General features: G+C 41.0%; 2 protein-coding genes across 2 annotated transcripts in view; both read left to right on the top strand.

Moving 5' to 3' along the window:
• Positions 1-3,646: 3,646 nt before the first annotated feature.
• On the top strand, positions 3,647-12,844 carry rpf2 (ribosome production factor 2 homolog). The gene is made up of 10 exons (XM_086189042.1): positions 3,647-3,792; positions 3,979-4,111; positions 5,725-5,762; positions 6,054-6,093; positions 6,192-6,273; positions 6,464-6,540; positions 7,844-7,943; positions 8,033-8,135; positions 8,321-8,465; positions 12,205-12,844. Exons 1-10 carry the CDS (start codon positions 3,770-3,772, stop codon positions 12,388-12,390), a joined length of 927 nt encoding a protein of 308 aa, XP_086045168.1. The 5' UTR covers positions 3,647-3,769; the 3' UTR covers positions 12,391-12,844.
• Positions 12,845-14,668: 1,824 nt separating this feature from the next.
• The window catches only part of slc16a10 (solute carrier family 16 member 10), a 43,785-nt gene continuing 39,394 nt past the window's right edge, over positions 14,669-19,059 (top strand). Inside the window, exon 1 of the mRNA XM_086189700.1 lies at positions 14,669-15,150. Within this exon, the coding sequence (XP_086045826.1) occupies positions 14,853-15,150 (298 nt within the window). The 5' untranslated portion in view covers positions 14,669-14,852. The remainder of the gene's footprint in view (positions 15,151-19,059) is intronic.

Raw genomic sequence — 19,059 nt, 5'->3', positions numbered from 1 at the left:
CAGTTGGTGCGATTGAATACCCAACATGTCTAGGGCTTTGAATTCTTCTACTGTTTTCCTCCGGACCCTTGAGTGTGTCTGTATGCTTAACAGGTAGCCTATACATGTATCTACTCAGTTTATTTGATAGCCACAGTGCAAGTCAATATAATACCATTTCAGCTCTCTACAGATAACTTGAAAAACTGATTATCTGGATGCAGATTACAGTTTTTGCTAGTTTACAACTCTGGTCACCATTAAGTCCAATAATGTCTTGAGTCAGGCCCTATAAAAATGCATATATTTCTGATTTTTTTTTTTGTTAAGCACTTTTGTTTAAAACATTTACATCTTGAGTTGATTTATTTAAAATAGACATTAAAAAAAAAAGCTGGTCGGTGTTTTGCAGATTAACCCCTCCACTGGGGGAGGTCAGTGCTCTTACAGGGGAATTTTACTTGAAAGAAACAATTCAGACTCTGATGAAGACATGGCGCACACCCAAACACTGATCCTTTGCATATTCTTGATAAACCTCCAAGAGTGATTGGTCTGCTCCAGTATCTCTTACGTGACTGCCAATTGTGAGGTGACCTATTGAGCGCTAGACATTAGTAGCAGTAGAAACAAATTAGCATTTTATAACCCGTCATAATGTCTATATAAGCAGATAAAAGTCTTTACTTGTACTTATTACCTAAGACGATGAGTTGCATTATCAAAGCTGTGTGTTAACATAACATTGTTCACTCCTGTTTAAAAAAAATATGTTTGTGTATTTGTGGGGTAGCTTGGCTCAGAGGTAGACTGGCCGTCTAGTAACCGAAGGATCGCTGGTTCGATCCTCACCCCTGGTGACCATGTCGAAGATACTGGACCCATAATTGCTCCCGATGAGTAGGTTGGCGCCTTGCATAGCAGCCTTCACCATCAGTGTGTGTGTGTGTATAAATGAGATGATATTGTAAAGCGCTTTGAGTGCCGCCAAGGTAGAAAAGCGCTATATAAAGTGAGTCCATTTACCAATTATGTATGTAGATATGTATTCATAAGTACATGGCACATTTGTATTCCCATTTGACTGTTTATCGACTGCTTCGAAATGCTAAATACCAGAGAATACTGTCTTAAACCAACTTCGAAGATATTTTGTTCAGATCTCAAGCAGCTATAAAAGCTCTCTATAGTTCCAGCACGGAACAACAGGCACGGCCACAGTTCTGGCTGGGATGAGTGTGTGATGGTTTGTTGAACTTAACTGGTTGAGCCACTTCATTTCATGTTGAGGCTCCAATGGTCCGTGCTAAAACATATTTATGTTTCCTTTGAGTTGAGCTGCTACTATAAAACATCCCAGGCTAGATAACGGTGTATTTATACTACAAACAGTGGAAAACCTTTGACTACACGTGGGTGATTTATGAAATCATGTGACCTCTAAATCTAACTGGGTGAGCATTATTGTAAAGAGAATGAGACTTTTTTTTTTAAATCAGCACTTTTAATTATGAGTTATCACCTTTATACTGTTTTAATGATATCTTTAGAAGTCAATGCAGAAATAAGATGAGATCAATTTGACGCAGCATGGATTCCTGTCACTCATGTGGTGGGACAGGCTGCCGCCTAGTGGACAAAGAGTGTACTGATCATTCTCGGCGACAACCTGCTCCGAAAGATATTTGACTTCAGTATCAGAGGATCACTCTTCAGATGTTTTATTGTGCACTCACCCAGCTGCCTTATGGATATTTTGATACATAATGAGTAAAGCGGTCTGATATTTCCAATATTTTTATTGCAAGGAAATAAAAATGTGTTCATGTTTTTTTGTTTGTTTGTGTGTTTTACAGTTGATCTCTACCAATGATGCTTTCCAACTACATGATGTGGTTGGACGACAGCTGCTGATTTTGAGCAACTGCATGTAATGTATAGGAGTAAAAATGTTTATCACATTGGCTTTATTGAAAGAAAAGCCTTATCAAGACAGAATGTTTTAGGTCTTTATTTAGATGTCAAGAGGATATCCAAACCAGAAGATGGTTCCAAGGGAGGAGTCTGATAGCAAGAGGCTCTAAATAGTCAAGTCAAGTCAAGACAAGTCAATCTTATTCGTTTAGCACCAAATCACAACAAAAGTTATCTCATAACTCTTTACTAGTAGAGCAGGTCCAGTACCTCACTCCTTCAGTGAATCTACACCCAACAATTCTCCATCAGCAAGCACATCCTGCAACAGTGGCGATGAAAACCTTCCTTTTAACAGGCAGGAACGTCGAGCAGACCCAGGATCAGTGGGGAAGGCCTTTTGCTTTGACTGGTTGGGGGGAAAGAGAGCAGGAGAGCAGGGCAGAGACAAAGACAGAAAATGGAGGAAGACAGATATGCAGAAGGAAAGAGAGGGACAGAGATAAACGAAGAGAGAAAAGGAAGAGACTGATGGACAGACGGGGACGTGAGCAGGTGGAGCTACGGGTGGCAGCTTGAGCCTCTTCAGGTCTGCAGCCTCCTCCAGCAGCACCCAGGATCTGGGATGAGGGGAGCCCAAAGGCTCCGGAGAAGAAGACGAGTTCGTAATACGTATGAGTATGATTTATGTATGACAAATATAGGAGGACAGAGAGGAGTAGAGAGAAGCCCAGTGCACCATGGGAGATCCCCCAGCAGTCTAAGCCTATAGCAGCATATCTAAGGGCCAGTCTAAGCAGCCCTAACTAGAAGCCTGATCAAAAAGGAAGGTCTTTAGTCTGGTCTTAAAGGTCGAGAGGGTGTCTGCATCCCGGACCGAAACTGGGAGACGGTTCCACAGGAGGGGAGCCTGATAGCTGAAGGCTCTGGCTCCCATTCTACTCTTAGAAACTCTAGGAACCACCAGTAACCCTGCATCCTGGGAGTGAAGGGTTCTAGCAGGATAATAGGGGACTATGAGCTCTGTCAGGTATGAAGGAGCCTGACTGTTGAGGACTTTGTATGTTAGAAGGAGAATTTTGAATTCTATTCTAAATTTGACAGGGATAAATCGATCCTCTCAGAACCACAAGGAAGGACATTTTCTGGTGGGGTAAAAGGAATTATGAGTTCTCTAAGATGTGATGATGCCCGATCATCAAGGGCAGGGTAAATGAGAAGGATTTTACTTTTTTTTCTGGGTTTCATATTGGGTCAGTGCAGAGAAGTCAATACGAATGAAGTTAAATCTCTTTTTGCCTCTGTCAGCATTGCAAATGGGCTAGTAAATAATTCACTGGAGCAGCTTAATAATTGGAAATTTCAATACTCCAGCCTGGATTCAACAGGTGCATGAGCTACTTATTCAGTGAAACAATGAGGTCGGACATCGGCTCTGCATAAGAAAGCAGGTCTGTGTAGGGTTGTCAAATAATATTGTCCACAGGAAACATTTTAAAATTAATACACATGGTCCAAAGGAAGAGAAGCTTGTGGAACGCTGCGATTGAAATTGATGTGCCTAAAGGTTTTATCTATCGATGTAATCTTACTCTTTCACTTCTTACATTTTTAAAATTTAATTGTGTTTATTACTGCTGAAAACAAGACAGCACAAAAAGATTCAATAAAGATTTTTTCCAAAAAAAGAAGAGGTCTACCCCTTACCTGCTCTTTTGCGTGGTGTATTTTTAGACACTAGGGGGCAGTAAAGCAGGAACTCAACACCATTTGACCAAAGAAGAATAAATGGAACCAGTGTTGTCTTCCGCCATTGCCGGTCACATGTATCAGCTGCAACGTGAGTACAGGCAGGAATACGAAGGAGGACAACAAAATGACACAGTCAGATGGTATAATGTAAGTATGGTGATTAAATATTTAGTGTGCTGGTTTACTTTCCATTCTTAGCTTTTTCTGTGCTCGTAACGGTAGTTTTAGAGTGTTAGCATAGCGCTATGTCGAACAGCCTACGTTAGCTTTCTTGGTTTTGAAGTCGTGTTGATGGCTGTACCCTATATCTTCTGTTTTTGTTTCTCTCCTCAGAAAACCCAAGACAAAGCGTGCCAAGCGCTTCTTGGAGAGCAGAGCACCCAAACTGTCCGAAGATGGGAAGGGCGCTATGATCATGAAAGGTGGAAACACCAGTCAAACAGTCACCCAGGCCTTGAAGGACATCGTAAGAAACCCAGCCTCGCGCTCATTGCTAGGAAAGACCCTCAGCTGGGATAGTAACGGTTTATTAGGATGCAGTTTGACTGATCAGTTTGCCAGTGTGTGTTGCAAGTCCCCAGGGCGATAGCTTCTTGGGGAGTGAGAGTATAAAATAACATTAGTCGTGTGTTGTAAAAGTCACTAAATCTCTTACATTAATTACTTAGGTGACAAATACATGTAATTAGTATGTTAACTTATTCATAAAAATAAACAGCCTGGTTTTTGCCTGTGAAAAGGGTTGTTGTGGCAGTTTGCACAACCCTTGTTGAGGGTCTGAGAACAGAGGATGTGGCTCCTTGTAAATCCCCTCAAGGCAAATTCTTATGTCTGACTCTGGGCTTTATAAATACAACGTGATTAATCTATTCAAATGGTTGGAATATATAACTTTTCATATTGATGCACAGCATTTAATTATATATATATATATATATATATATATATATATATATATATATATATATATATATTAGCAGTGAAAGGCCAGTCTCAGCTACTGAAACCATCCCACCAACATGTTGACTCTAGTTTAGTTAACTGTAGTGAAAAATAACTGGGTCTGGTGTTAAATTAGGCTACAAGCCCAGACCACTTTAAATCACACTGTGGAAACCAGTGCCACTCTTTTATATCTTATTCATGTGGGGATTAAGACATTCTTCACTAGATGTGGATCTGAATCGATTTTTCTGTATGAAACATACAAGCCCGAAATTATTCATACTTTTTATTCAACCAGCAAGTGTTTTTTCTTTACTGGAAAAATGTCCCTCGTCTGGAGAAGTGACGTCTTCGTCCCTGGAACCCAGCAGTGTGCAGTGTCTGTTGGACTGTCTGCCTTGAGACGTTGTCACCAGCAGAGGCCAGACTACCGGGATGGCCTTGGTGGTGCTCCTTGGTTTCTTTTTCTCGTCTCTCTCTATCTCTCCTGGCCAGCACAGGTGTCACTTTTGGCTTCCGACCACGTCCTCTGAGATGTTCCACCGTGCGGAACGTCTCGTATTTTTGATAGTACTTGGCGCTGTAGCCACTGGAACTTGAAAACATTTAGATATGGCCTCATGGCCCTTTCCTGGCGTTTGAGCAGCCACGTGTCCTCACTGAGCTCCTTTGTTTTAGCCATGACTTTTCCACAAACCGACTTCAGAGAGTTGGTGTTTCTCACCTGTTGAGTTGACTAAAACAGCTGAATGAATCAGGGTAATTAGGATGCTTTAGAACAGCTTGGAGTATTTGGAATGGTATAGAACTTTGGATTGGACAGTTTGCAAAGGGCTTGAATAAATTTGGACATGCCACTTTTTGTTCAAATACAAATAAAAGCCGAGAATTTTTTTTCCCGCGACGATTCCTCTTGTACATCGTCTTATTATCTTCTGGGAGATGCCTGTGTCATTCCCAGTCGAATAAAAACACCTGCTGGTTGAATAAAAGTAATTTTAAGCCAACTTCCCTCAGTTCTCAAGGTTTTTAACTGGCCACACTGGTGGTTTTTGTGACCGAAAACAGAAACATGATGAGGACTCACAGCTGCAATTGTGAATTCAGACAAAAAAAAAAATCTATTTCTTGCAGTATTCCCTGAAAAAACCCAATGCTGTGCTGTACAAAAAGTAAGTGGATTTTCATTGTTACCAAAAGCACAGTTGGAATGTTGAGTTATTTTATATCGGTGTCATATGTCATTGTATCATCAAATACAAGGTGGTTACCTATTTCAGTAAAAGAACTGTGGATAAAGAAATAAAAGGGTTATTCTGATATTTCACAAAACTGGGGTGAAAACAATTTTTTGGGGTATGATATTTATATTTCATCATGTATTTTTGTAATCCAGCAGATTTATCATTTTAAAACTCCTCTGTCACTTCTCTGCTGTGAATAACATCAGAATCTGTTTTCAGGAAGAACATCGCTCGGCCGTTTGAGGATTCTACTTCACTGGTGCGTGAACAAGAAGCCTCATACCTCCAAACATTAAAAATGAATTAATACTCACAAATTATTCACCTGGTTCACCATTTTGCCATTTTCTTTGGCAGGAATTTTTCTCCAAGAAAACAGACTGCTCCCTCTTTCTGTTTGGCTCCCACAACAAGAAACGGCCCAACAACCTCATATTCGGTATGTTTATCGCACACTCGCTCACTGTCAGCCTCAGCTTTGGAGCAAACATGTCTTTAGAGACAGATTAATTACACTATCCTACCCACTGTCATCCTAATTATAGAACACAAACAGTACACATCCAATGGAAGTGCTTTATTGCGCAGCTTTTGTGTCATTGCGTCCTTTGGCTTATTTGCACTTGCAGGTCGTCTGTTTGACTTCCACGTGCTTGATATGATCGAGCTTGGCATTGAGAAGTACGTCTCCCTGAGCGAGGTCAAGGTAACAGTTGGCTTTCTTCAACAGTCTTAAACCCTTAGATTTGCAAAAGCAAGAGTAAAATGAAAAGACTAACTTTCTTTAGTTTATCCCGTGGTTAAGACTCATTTGTTCAAGAAGTAACACAAAGGTGGAACTTGCTGTTGTTTTTTTTTAAAATTTGGGTTGGTTCTTGCATCACAACCTTTTTGTTTTTGATCTTCTTGGGCTCAAATTCGAACCCATACAAACTCTTGTGTCTGTAAATCTTTGATTCTGTTCACATGAAACATTCTGTATGCGACAACGTCACACACACCTCCTCCAGCATTTGTCTAGGAAACTAAGGAAACTTCTGAGTACATGGCGGCTATGTTGGTGTAGTTTAGTGCTCCCCAGTCCTTCAGTTATTTGTTGGCATGTCTTGTCATTGTTTTCCTTGTTGTGTGTACACATTGATGGCAGTCCTTGTTTCCTCTCATGAGCAGTGTGTGTTATGTGCGTGACCGTGCATTGATAATTGTTTGAGAGTTGTTGTTCAGCTGTTGATGATTGATGCTGTATACATGTGTAGGCGTGATCACGCTAACTGGACATTTTTCCTCTCGTGAAATATTTTGGTTTTAAAGTACTTTTAGGGTACAGCGTCCCACAACTACTGTTTCACTCGTTCACCATTATAAAATTGTGCCATTTTTGTTTGAAAATACTTATTGATTTTGAAACTAGACGCTAGTTAATTTGAACTAATAAGTCAAGTGTTTCTGGCTAAATCCGTCTTCCCAGTGCAGGTCTTTCTATAAAACTCCTTCCTGGTAATAATTGAGTCCATTTAAATGTAGACAACGCCCTCTATTGGAATCAAGTTAAATAGCAGTACTGACTCATCCATCCATTTTCTACCTCCTATCCTGTTTAGGGTCATGGGGGGGTGGGGGGTGGAGCCTATCCCAGCAGCCTTCGGGCGAGCGGCGGGGTTCACCCTGGATGGGTCGCCAGTCCATATAGGGCCAACACATTGAGACAACCATTCGCTCAGTACTGACTCAGTCGTTGGCTTTTGGAGACTTTGTTGGGGAGATGTGTTTGTTCTTCTTTAGGTCGGGGTGCTCTGCAGGCCGTATCTTGCCAGTCTGTGTCCCTGAGTGACCAGTTTCTGCTCTTGGATCCAGAAAGCAATCAACAAAATCATATTTCCCAAATTGTCGGTGTGAACATGATGTTATGTTGCTAAAAGGATTTGCTTTTGGATCAGGACTGCTGTCTGGTTCCAGTCTTGCTGTCAATCAACAGCAGCCTCCTGATAATGAAGTTCTCTCTCTTGCAGAACAGCAAATGTCCTGAGGGAACCAAACCTATGCTTGTGTTTGCTGGTGAAGCTTTTGACTTGGACAACGAGCACAAGCGCCTGAAGAGTCTGTTCATAGGTACAGCAGTGCATCCGTACTCTCCATAGACGATTCTACACAAAATGACGCATCATTAGTCTGCTGATCTCTTTCCCCCAACCTCTTAGATTTCTTCCGAGGTCCCACTGTGTCGGCAGTGCGCCTGGCGGGGTTAGAACATATCCTCCACTTCACTGCCCTTGATGGGAAGATATTCATGCGGAGCTACAGGTACTGAAATAAAATTTATAAAAGATCAGCTGAGCCAGTTACAAACCAAAATATTATTTTTGTTTTTGTTTTGTGTAATTTTTCCATTCATTTTTTAAAATTCTTTTTTCTTTTGTCACCATTTTGTGGTTCTCTGCTCACATCTTGCACTCACCATTGCATGCGGATGTAATGTATCGCCGCAGGTGTTTGCTGAAGAAGTCAGGCTGTAGGACCCCGCGCATCGAGCTGGAGGAGATCGGGCCGTCATTTGACTTCGTCATGAGAAGAACACATCTCGCTTCAGATGACTTGTACAAGCTGGCTCACAAGCAGCCCAAAGCTCTGAAGGTAGATATAACCTTAACAGCTTCTCCCACCCTGGGAATCGAATTCCTCATAGCACACATTTACTTGAAAAAAAAACTTTGAACACTATCAGGCACTTGAGGAAGGAAAAATAATCCCTTTCAAGATTACTAACTTGGTGTTTTTCTTTGTGTTTGCACATCAATGCCAAGCTATCTGAAAAGGACTAAAGTGCCCTTGTAAGAGTTGGAATAGTGCAGTATGAAGCTAGCCAAGGGTGTTTTGGAATGCAGAAGCTATGAATGCTATAATGAATACAATTAAAAAAATACAGGTACTTCTTTCTTCATGAAACTGTCAATATAAAATGAAGGTAATCTAATAGAACAGGGGAATAATTAGGAAATGTCAAAGAAATCATTGGCCATGTCATGTCTGCGGTGTAGGTCTGCTAGCTGATGAATCAGATATGACCAGATATGGAATCATGAAAAAAATCCCCCCCTGCTGGCCCATTCTCTTTTCAGCCTATTGACGTGTATATCACTGTTACAGCTGCAAGAATCTATAAAAGGTTTCCTTTTTCTTCATTATTCTGTGCATAGAAATCCAGCAGGGCTTCTCCAAGTAGAATGAATTCATTTGAGACAGGGCTGCACAGTTTTATCATTTAACCATCGTCATTGTGAGGTCCACATGTGCAAGAGTCATGTTGCTGAACATGCAGTGTCACGCCTCAGCTTCTTAGGTGCTTGAAGGAAGAGTTACAGATCACACGGATCTCATTTCAGGGCTGTCATGGGTTAGGGTTGTGTTATATCACCTCAGACACAAACTCAATCCTCTGAGTTCTAGAGGTGCTCTTTGAGTTTGAAATACTGCCACTGTCCTCCATGCTGCTGTCATTGCAGCTAAGATTGTATAGAAGCCCAAGATGCTAGACTCTGGCGTTGTATTGACAACACCAGGCACTCCTCCCTGTGTACGTATATAACGGATTCAAATGAAGTTGTTCAGATTTTCAAGAAGAGAACCAGAGACCATGGACAAACAATTCTCTGAAATTGACATTGCCTTTGTCCTGAACATGTGTGTGTGTGTGTGTGTGTGTGTGTGTGTGTGTGTGTGTGTGTGTGTGTGTGTGTGTGTGTGTGTGTGTGTGTGTAAGTATAGGCATAGGCGTGGCTATTTTGTAGCCACATGAATGGCGTGTTAGGGCACTAGTAAACATCAATGCTGGATGGATAAAAAGAGGACAGTCGAGAGGCCACTGAGCGAGCTCATTGGTCTGCTAAGGTGGTATGACATCATCAGATCTGGCTCAGGTTCTGTATTGCATCCGAGGTCTAATCAATTTTAATATCGTCCCAGCAAATGTCATCAGAACCCATTCAGAGCTTTTTTTAGTCATCCTGCTGACAGACAGCCTGACGCCAGTGATGACATTACCTGCTTGCTATCATTTACCAATGCTGTAGCGCCAGCAGGTGGTGCCAGAGGAAAGGCTACGGGGTTTCTTCAATCAACAGTGTTTCTTCGGAACCATTTTAGAGGGCATCAAGCTCAGATTGTCAGCTCTACACTGGTGACTCTGGTATTTTTGATCAACATCAGGGAAACATCATACAGCTTCCCTGAAAGCCTGGAACAAAGCTGATCCAGACCGTAGCACAGTGGAGGAGGACTATTGTACCAACACCAGGTCCTGCTACATCAGGACAATATGGTTTTTTGTTTTTTTCTTTTTCAAGATCTTGAATATTGGATAACCAGAAAATGGTACCTGTGTATGTATAGTTGTCCAAAAAAGAAAGAAGCCCAACAAATGAAAACGCACATTATTTGTCATCGATGGTGAGACGGTTAGACAAGCTTGTGAACTCGGTCTGGTAACAGGTTTCTAACAATTTGGCTCTGGTGTGTTTTCCTTGTGGTGAGCTGCAGTAGACTGCCATTTCCTATTCTTCCTTGCTTAGTGATGAAATTCCAAGGATACACCGTCAGGACATGCTAATAACTTTACCCCTAGGACATAATTTGACAGGATATCCAACACCTCTGCACAAAGAGCCTGGATGTCTGGACAGGCTGGGATAGTAGGATTTGATTTATTTAACATGGTTGGTGTTTTCTAAATACAATCATGCTATCAGCTTATAACGGAATAGTTTATGAATTTGTAGTTATTGATTGTGTTTGAGCTCTTGAGCCGGTCCTCTGCCAATTCTCAAGCCTCTCCAGCCTTTTGAGGAGAACTGGGAGATATCTGTGATTATTTGATTGCCATTTGAATATTTTCAAAATGTACTGGCCGGATGTCATACCTTTTTTTTTTTAATCTCCTATCTTCAAAGTACATGAGAATGCCATAATGGAATAGGTCTGCAATTTCACGCAGTCCTGTGTCAGTCCACTTTCTGAGGCCCATATCCGTCTAAACGATTGTAAAATCCCTATTTCTCCACGTCGGTGTAAACTGATCCTCTACCTCACACCACACCGGTATTGCCTTTCTAAAAAAGAGTTTATGAGCTCTTCTTTTAACTAAGCTGAGAACACGTATAAATTGATGGACAGCCAAGGACGTAATGTATACAGTGCTCACCAGGGCAGCTGTGTTTCCAGTAAGAACCAGTAGGAGGTAGTGGAGAGTCTGGCGTCCTTATGATACCGTTAAAGGGTCAAGAGAGTCAGTCCTCCTTTTTATTTCTGCTAAGAAATGAGCAGGAGCACCAAGACAAAGGGATTGAGAGGTTGCAGAGCTTTGGAAGAACTTTAATTTTCGTGGATTCGGCTACTGGCTCATGCTTAATGGATCCTATACATTCAGGATGTTGTTGATTTTAGGAGTACTTTATATGCCTAGTTAGGTCAAACTATTTGGGACTGTTTTTAACTGCGTTAGATCAGGTGGATTTAATTAAATTCAGCCGATCATATTTCATCATTTTATGACCCCAGATGCTGCTAGAGTTGCGTGAGTGTATGCTGACAATACGCAGTTTAACGAAGCAAAATCATCTGCAAATCACATTTTTAGTTCCTTGCATTTGTTTTAATGGTAGTTGTATGAACAGACAGACAGTGACAGGGGGCAACAGTGGCATAGGCACCAGTCCAGGTTGAATTGTTTCAGCAATTTATTATTTAAAAAAAAGCTGCTATGATCGGCCATCAAGCCTTGTAAACCTGGCTAATAAGTAAATGTCTGCAACATATGAAGATGTTAGAGCTACACAAACGTCAGAAAACTAGAGACATAACCGTATCAGGACATCTTTAACATTCAAAGGGAGAGCCAATAAAGGTTATTGTCCTTTTATGTTGTTAGTGCACATTGTTGTTGTTTGTGCTGAAGAAACTGAGCGGTGTACTTCTCCAAATGTTAATAGGAAAAACATCCCTCTTTCAAATTAAGTTTATTTGTATTTGTTTTTCAATATCAACAAAATGGGAATCATATAATCTTATTTTAAACAGATAATATTGGTGTCCGCTATCGGCCAAATCAGCAATCAAAATTTCATGTGAAGACCTTCTTGGTTTTGATGGCTGAGGGTGTCACAGTTACTTCAAAAGTTAAGAATTTTGGTTGATGGTGAAGGCTTCAATCCGAACTTTTACTAGTTACTGTAAAAGTACTTTGGTCATCTGGGCCACATGTCAGGGTTCAAAGTACAAAGTTGTAAAGGGAGAAAAAAGAAAAACCTGAGTAGTACAAGTTTGTTTTTGTTTTTTTTTTTAACCTGACCAGTCTTTTAATTCTCCCCTCCATCAACAGCCCAAGAAGAAGAAGAACATTTCCCATGATGCCTTTGGCACCAAGTTTGGCCGGGTGCACATGCAGAAGCAGGACCTGTCCAAGCTTCAGACACGCAAGATGAAGGGTCTGAGGAAGAGGAAGGGAGAGACGGTCGCTGGTGGGCAAGATTTACAGGCACCCAAAGTGACCAAAGTGGACAGCTGAGGTCCGGGCTGGGACAGCTGGACTCCAGTGCACACAAAGACCTCGTTACTGGACACTCACCTTGTTTATCAGGCCAGCCACGTTCGAATCATGACCAGCTTTTATGGCTAAGTACTGGGCAAGTGAAGTTGCCAACAGGATATAGATTTATTAGGGCCTGAGCCAGTCCCTGGCGAAGACCCTATTATTATTCTTTTTGTTTCCTCTCCCACTTGTGCTTTTTCCTGTTCGACATTTGTGTCCTTCCCGGTCTCGAGTGTCATGAATGTTGCTGGTTCATCTCACCAGCATCAGAAATGTGTACAAAAGCTGTTAGCAGCTGTGGGGGAGGCTTGTGAAAGTAAAGTGGTGAAATGTCATTTGTGGTTGAAGGAAAGTTTCCAGAGATGACTTTTCACCACTCGTACACGGTTTAAAGGAAATAAAATAAACGGCCCTGGTCTTGTCAACATGTTATCCGTGTCCATCGTTTGGCCTTTCATGTTTTACCCTTCCACAATGTTGGTTTGCCGACATTCTCTTCTTATTTGGCTCATTGGAAAGAGAGTTTTCGTTCTGGAAACGAGCTTTTGAAGGTCTCCAGTGAATTTCAGCTGTTCGGCAAGTTGCATTGATTTCCCTTAAAAAGATTGGAATTGTTTTTGAATGTGGAGGAACAGAGATGTTATCTTAAGTGCAGACATTCTTACACACCACAAGAGTTTGCTGTTTGACAGCTCAACACGAGAACACGTTACATCTGATACGTGACCTGTGAGTGGTTTTTTTTTAACCTGCTTCAAATTCAGTGTTCCTGGATTATACAGCTTCATCAAAATAATTTTGTTTTATCACCTGAATCCCAATTATAGACCAAAAACAACACATTAGGGCATGGTTTGGCCCAATAATAAATATTTCCCATTAAATGTACATCTATTAAATGGTTTTATCAACTGTAACTGTTTTGTAATCATATGGATGTCACTGTATAAATCAAAAATGTCTTATTTTCTTAGAAATTTATTTTGAAATAAATGGGGTCTTGTGATGAGGGTTATCTTAAATTTCTGAACAACGCCACATTTTATTGTTTGTTTCATTACAAAATTTTACACAATATTAGAAATTGCCTAGTCACCAATCAAGTCAAAAACTAAACATATTTATTATGTCATGGAAATGCTTCACTGATTTTTGTTGTTGATGTGAGGAAGTCAGTATTTTTCATTCCACTTGTGCCTTAATTTGTTGAATAAGTTAATTTACTTATTTCTAAACACAAAAAAACAAAGACAGATTCATCGGACACCCTAAATATCGAATGGATGCAGCCACATTTTGTTACAAGCCATTTTGTATCATACGCTTCCAAACATTTTCTGTAACTTTTTTTTTTTCTGTTTCGTCAAGGCAGTTGTCGGTGTTACTCACCGGGTTACTCTTTGTATCAGTTTCCATCAGGAAGCCTGAGGTCAGTGCCGGGGGTCAGGATGCTACGATTTCAGGACACTAAGTCAATCACTGACTGTGTCACTCACTGGGCGGATGCTAATATTAGCCATGTGTAGTCTGATGGAGCTTTGTGATTGGATGAGAAGACTGAGACGGTCAGCAACGTGAAGCAAAATGATATTGAATATTGGTGCGTTGTCATGATGGCAAAATCGGGCGTCACCACCTTCAATTGTATTCATACATGTTGACAAGAACGCAAACACGGCTCTGATGCACTTTTATGATAGAATTGTAAGAACCGCTCCTTGACCTGAAGTGTCATGCAATTACATGAGATTTCTTCCTGCCTTTTGAACATTCAGTAACTTACATGTGTGTGTTTTTGGTTCATTTTCAAACAAAATGAAACGTAAATTATTTTTTTTTAAAGAATTCTAAATTTTTTTAACCCAAATGGTTTGCAGATTGAAGCTTATTAACCCTTTGATACTCAGACTGCAATCGAGACAGCGAGATCTTCCTGGCAACAACAGCAGAGGTGAATTATTGTCATTTTAATGTTTAATTGGATTCAAACATTCACGTTTTCTTTGTTTATTTTTAAGCAGCTGGAAAGGGGAGGAGCTTTCGAAGTGTTGCTGAAGGGAGGAAAACGTTAGTTTCCTTGTGCTACTGTTTTAAGTACAAGTTGGGCAGGAGGTACTCTGTATTCAAGCAATTCAAGAGTATATTCTTGGGTTAAACGACATTGGCCAATCAGCTGCAGGATGTGCTTAAGCCCCGCCCACTGCGTTGTCTATTTATGTGATATGGCAACAACGGGCTTTGACAGTTAGTGTAGGAATAGATGACATATTCTAGCAGAGTACTACTGCAGGCACTTCACCCGGACGTGACAGCCGTATGATCCATCAGACGGATGCATTAGAATTACACATGTTATCTCCTACTTATCTCCAGATTTAGAATTTACAAGAAAATTGCTGCACTTCCTTATTTTAAAATATAAATCTAAGGCAAACACAATGACAGAAGGAAATAAAATGCCAGAGGGTGAGGTGCCGGCGGACGTGCCGGTGGAGGAGAAGCCACCGGAGTCGCTGGACAAGAAGGAGAACGGGGACAGCAGAGTGACCGTTTCGCCTGGGGCTGATGAGGTCGAGTTTGTGCACCCCGAAGGCGGCTGGGGGTGGCTGGTCATGCTGGCAGCCATGTGGTGTAATGGGTCGGTGTTCGGGATCCAGAATGCCTTCGGTATACTCTTCCTCTCCCTCCTCCGGGAGTTTGGCTCCGAACACGATGAAGTCCTCCGCTTCAAGACAGGTGAGTGGCCCCGGTCCAGCCTCAAGCTTTAGGACCTGCCTGTCTTTTACTTCCTCTAAACTGGGTTTAAATCTCCAGATATGATTTGTTAGTTTTGGTGTGAACCAACACGTCAGGGAAGAAACTGGGGGGTCCCTCGCCTCTTTGGGTGAACTCAGGACATCGACCATTGAGAGGAATTGAGCCTCAACTCTGGTGGAATCCCTGTGGAATGTTTGTAATTACAATACACTTCATTTTAACGAACTCAACCTGTCAGTACTCAAATAGGTTTTTCTAAACCAGCTTGACCCTGTAAGTTTGCTGATATCAGTTAATTTCCCTCCGATTGTCTGGCTCTGATGAGACAAAGTCTGATCAGACCAACATTTCTTCCACACGCTGCCGCCTCAACAAGCGCAACTCAATTCATCCTCTCAGAATCCTGCTTCCAATAAAGCAACACCACACACACTTCACGGTGCTGGTTTTAATCTGTGTGTATCCCATACACAACCACTCAATGGAATGCCTGTTGACGAGATAAAAATTCGACGTTGCAAGTTTTATTTTCTAGGAGTTGAAGTGATAGTTTTGATCCTTGCTCTACATTCACATGCACATCATTGAAATGCCCACATTGGTTGAATGTAAAATTGGCTCCATATCCGTTCAGGGTTTAAGTCTCCTCCCCTGTTAACAGGACCTTTAAACTGAGAAGAAGAAAAAATACAAAAGAGGGCATTTTCATGCTAAATAGCATTAATTTTTTATTTTTTATAATTATCTTCTGCTAAAGCGGCGGATTTTTGGGATTGTCCTCTATGGGCGATAGTGGACTTGTGTATGGGCGTAATATTCATCAGTTTGAGTTGGCTTTTGTAGCCTTTAGCACAGGAATGATCAAGTTTCATTTGACAAATCTGTTAAAACTTTTTCACTTGTTACGTAAACATTAAATTCGAATTCAAATTTTTTTCTTACTCATATACGTTTTATGATCTAAATTCACTCATTGACACGTCAAAAAAACAACAACAATCTTTTGTCAACTGCAGTTGATTTTTGACAGAAATTTCCAGCCGTAGAGCTGTGGATACTTGAGGGAGGGATAAAGACAGACGGACGGAAATAACCGATTTGATGGTTGAAAGATTTTGAGTCTTGATTAATGTGTCATCATTTTAAAGTTAAAATTTCATCTATGGTTCTTAATTCACTTAATAATTCATTTTCAGTCATGTTGAAAAAGTACTTGGTTCTACTTCATATGAGTGGATAATCAGCAACTCTAAAATAAACTCATTTTTAGGGAGTTGTAATCAAATTGGTCGTGAAGGCAGAGCGTGTTGTTGTTGTTGCTGTTGTAGTTGCTGTTGTTGTTGTTGTTGCTGTTGTTGCTGTAACTCAATGCAGTTTCTTGGTTGAAGACAATTTTAGCTGCAGTTGTATTTAAAATATTGAATGGGAACTGGTTGGTTGGTTTTCTCGGAGCAAAGGCGTTTGTGTTTTGATTGTGCAAACGCAAGTGAGTCTAATTTCTGCGTGGATTTATTTGCATGGATTCATTAACAGTATGCCATTTGTCAAGTTAGCCGAACCAGCAGTTATGGACTCTTGGCAAAATCTGAGTTTTCACACTTCTGTGTATGGTATTAAATACATATTCAGTAAAATGTTGCAGTGTGGGGGTCAGAGTTGAGGAAACAGTCTCATGAGTAAGCTTTCCTCGCATTGGTAGTGTGTGTGTGTGTGTGTGTGTGTGTGTGTGTGTGTGTGTGTGTGTGTGTTTGTTAGACAGACAGAGAGAGAGATTACTTAATCCCTAGAATACTAACAGTGTGTGCTATGTGTAACTACATGTGCACACAGATCAGAGTAAGATAGTGGGAAACACTGTTTGCTAATGTGCTTGGATTATTGCGTCCTGAAGGAATTCCTTGTTTTACAGCGGTGACGGCTGATGGGCAAGTAGATTCTACGCATCACATAGTGATTATCTGTCCATTTAATCACTCATTCCATTAGAGAGACACTGATAAAAGCAAAACCAGACATTTTTACTGTTAATGAAACATTAAAAGAATATGACAGCAGTTTTATTGTGCAGTGGACTGCCATGAGATTAGATCTGGCGCATGAGGTGTAACAAAAGAGGAGGTCTTTTTTCTTACTGCTGGGTTGTAAAAATGCTTGTTTAATCATTTGATCAGGCAGCAGTGTGACCGCATGAGCGATGTAAAAAAAAATGAAGAGGCGCTTTATAGTTCAGGATTTTTGACAAACTTGATGACATCACCACGGTTTTTCTTCAAGATTATGAAAAGCACAAGGGGTGTGTGTGTGTGTGTGTGTGTGGGGGGGGGGGGTGTAATGAACCTGGAGGTGGAGTGGCTGTCTCGTCACCAAAGGTTTGCTGGTCGGATCCACGCTTAACCCAGTGATTCTGCAGAAGAGCCCTTGAGCAGGACACTCAAACCACTGCTGGAGCCCCGCAGCATTTTCAAGTTCCATAGGTGTGTAAAAGCACAAATGAATACCGTTATTTAAGAAATTAAAGGTTTAAAGGTGGCGTAAAGCTTTCGTGTAAACAGGATTGCGCCTGTGAGGAATTCGATTGGGTTAAATGGAAAACAGGACATCCACAGATGTTACTCTTATATCCCCTCGAGCTGCAGTGGTATGCAAGTGACATAAATGAAAATATGTAGTTCAAACAGAAAAATGACAGAAATAGTGGAATACACGACAGTGCAACCAAGGGTTAAGGCTGCGTTGCTGAGTGACTGAAGATACAGGAACGCCTTATAAATACTTGGTGTGATAGTCAGGGCAATAATTAGAACATAGCAAATGGCTCACAAAGTTATTTTGAGTTAATTTTATTCAGGCTGTAACATCCATCTAAAGCCACGTTTTATACTTTCATGAAATGTTCGCATAATTTTCACTCTTTCATAGCCTATGAATGGATTATGTAGTTACCTCTGCCAAGGAGCACCCAGGTAACGTTGTGATGTTTGCCTGTCAGCAGGAGCATGAAAAAGAAAAATGCAATGATTTTATAAAATGATCATGGTTATAAGGGGCTGCACGGTGGTGCAGTGGTCAGTACTGTCGCCTCACAGCAAGAAGGTTCCGGTTTCGAGTCCCGGCTCAGGCGTGGGATCTTTCCGTGTGGAGTCTGCATGTTCTCCCTGTTCCTGTGTGGGTTCTCTCTGGTTCTCCAGCTTCCTCCCACAGTCCAAAGACATCAAGAGGGGACCAGGATAATCCAAGCTCTAATAGTGCTTTGAACTGTTCAGGTTTGCATTTGTAATCCAGTAGAGCTAGAACTTCATTTATGACATAAATCAATTGTGGGCAACATTTTACCGGGAAGTTGTATCGCAAGGAAATGCTTTCTTTCTTCAAGGAGTTGTTGGCAAAACAGTTCATTTATCAGTTCCATTCCAACACTCATAAATGGTCACAATCTTTGAGATAGTTGTAACTCCATGAGTGAAGGTGCAAAGGATCCACCAGGAGAGCTGTGGATCAACTGTGCTACAGTGTCAGCGAGCTTGCGATGCATTATCATGGTGCCGGCTCCATGGTTGGGTATTTTTTGTATTTTTTTTTTTTAATAAAAACTGAGGTATTATGAACTGATTCCTGCATTGTCAATTTAACAAATTGCTTATTGTACTTAAGTGTTGTTTACTGTTTAATCTTGTTTGGAAAAAAACCTGTGAAACTGACGGCGGGATTAAACACGCGATGGCTGCTTCTCAGTTATATTTCAATGTATCTGAGAGTGGTTGTCATGCAATCTATTGATAATTGCACAGTGCGTGGATTATAATATAGCCTTTGCGAGCCCCGCCCTTAAATCACCCAACATTTACGAGTAAAACCAGGATATATATAGAACCTAATCAAGTAACTTTG

The sequence above is a fragment of the Aulostomus chinensis genome, chromosome 20 (genome assembly GCF_037954235.1).
Source record: "Aulostomus chinensis isolate RoL2024-O1b breed Wild chromosome 20, RoL_Achi_v1.0, whole genome shotgun sequence".
Taxonomy (NCBI): Eukaryota; Metazoa; Chordata; class Actinopteri; order Syngnathiformes; family Aulostomidae; genus Aulostomus; species Aulostomus chinensis.
Note: the sequence above shows the minus strand (reverse complement) of the source record. Positions and strands in the feature narration are given on the sequence as shown.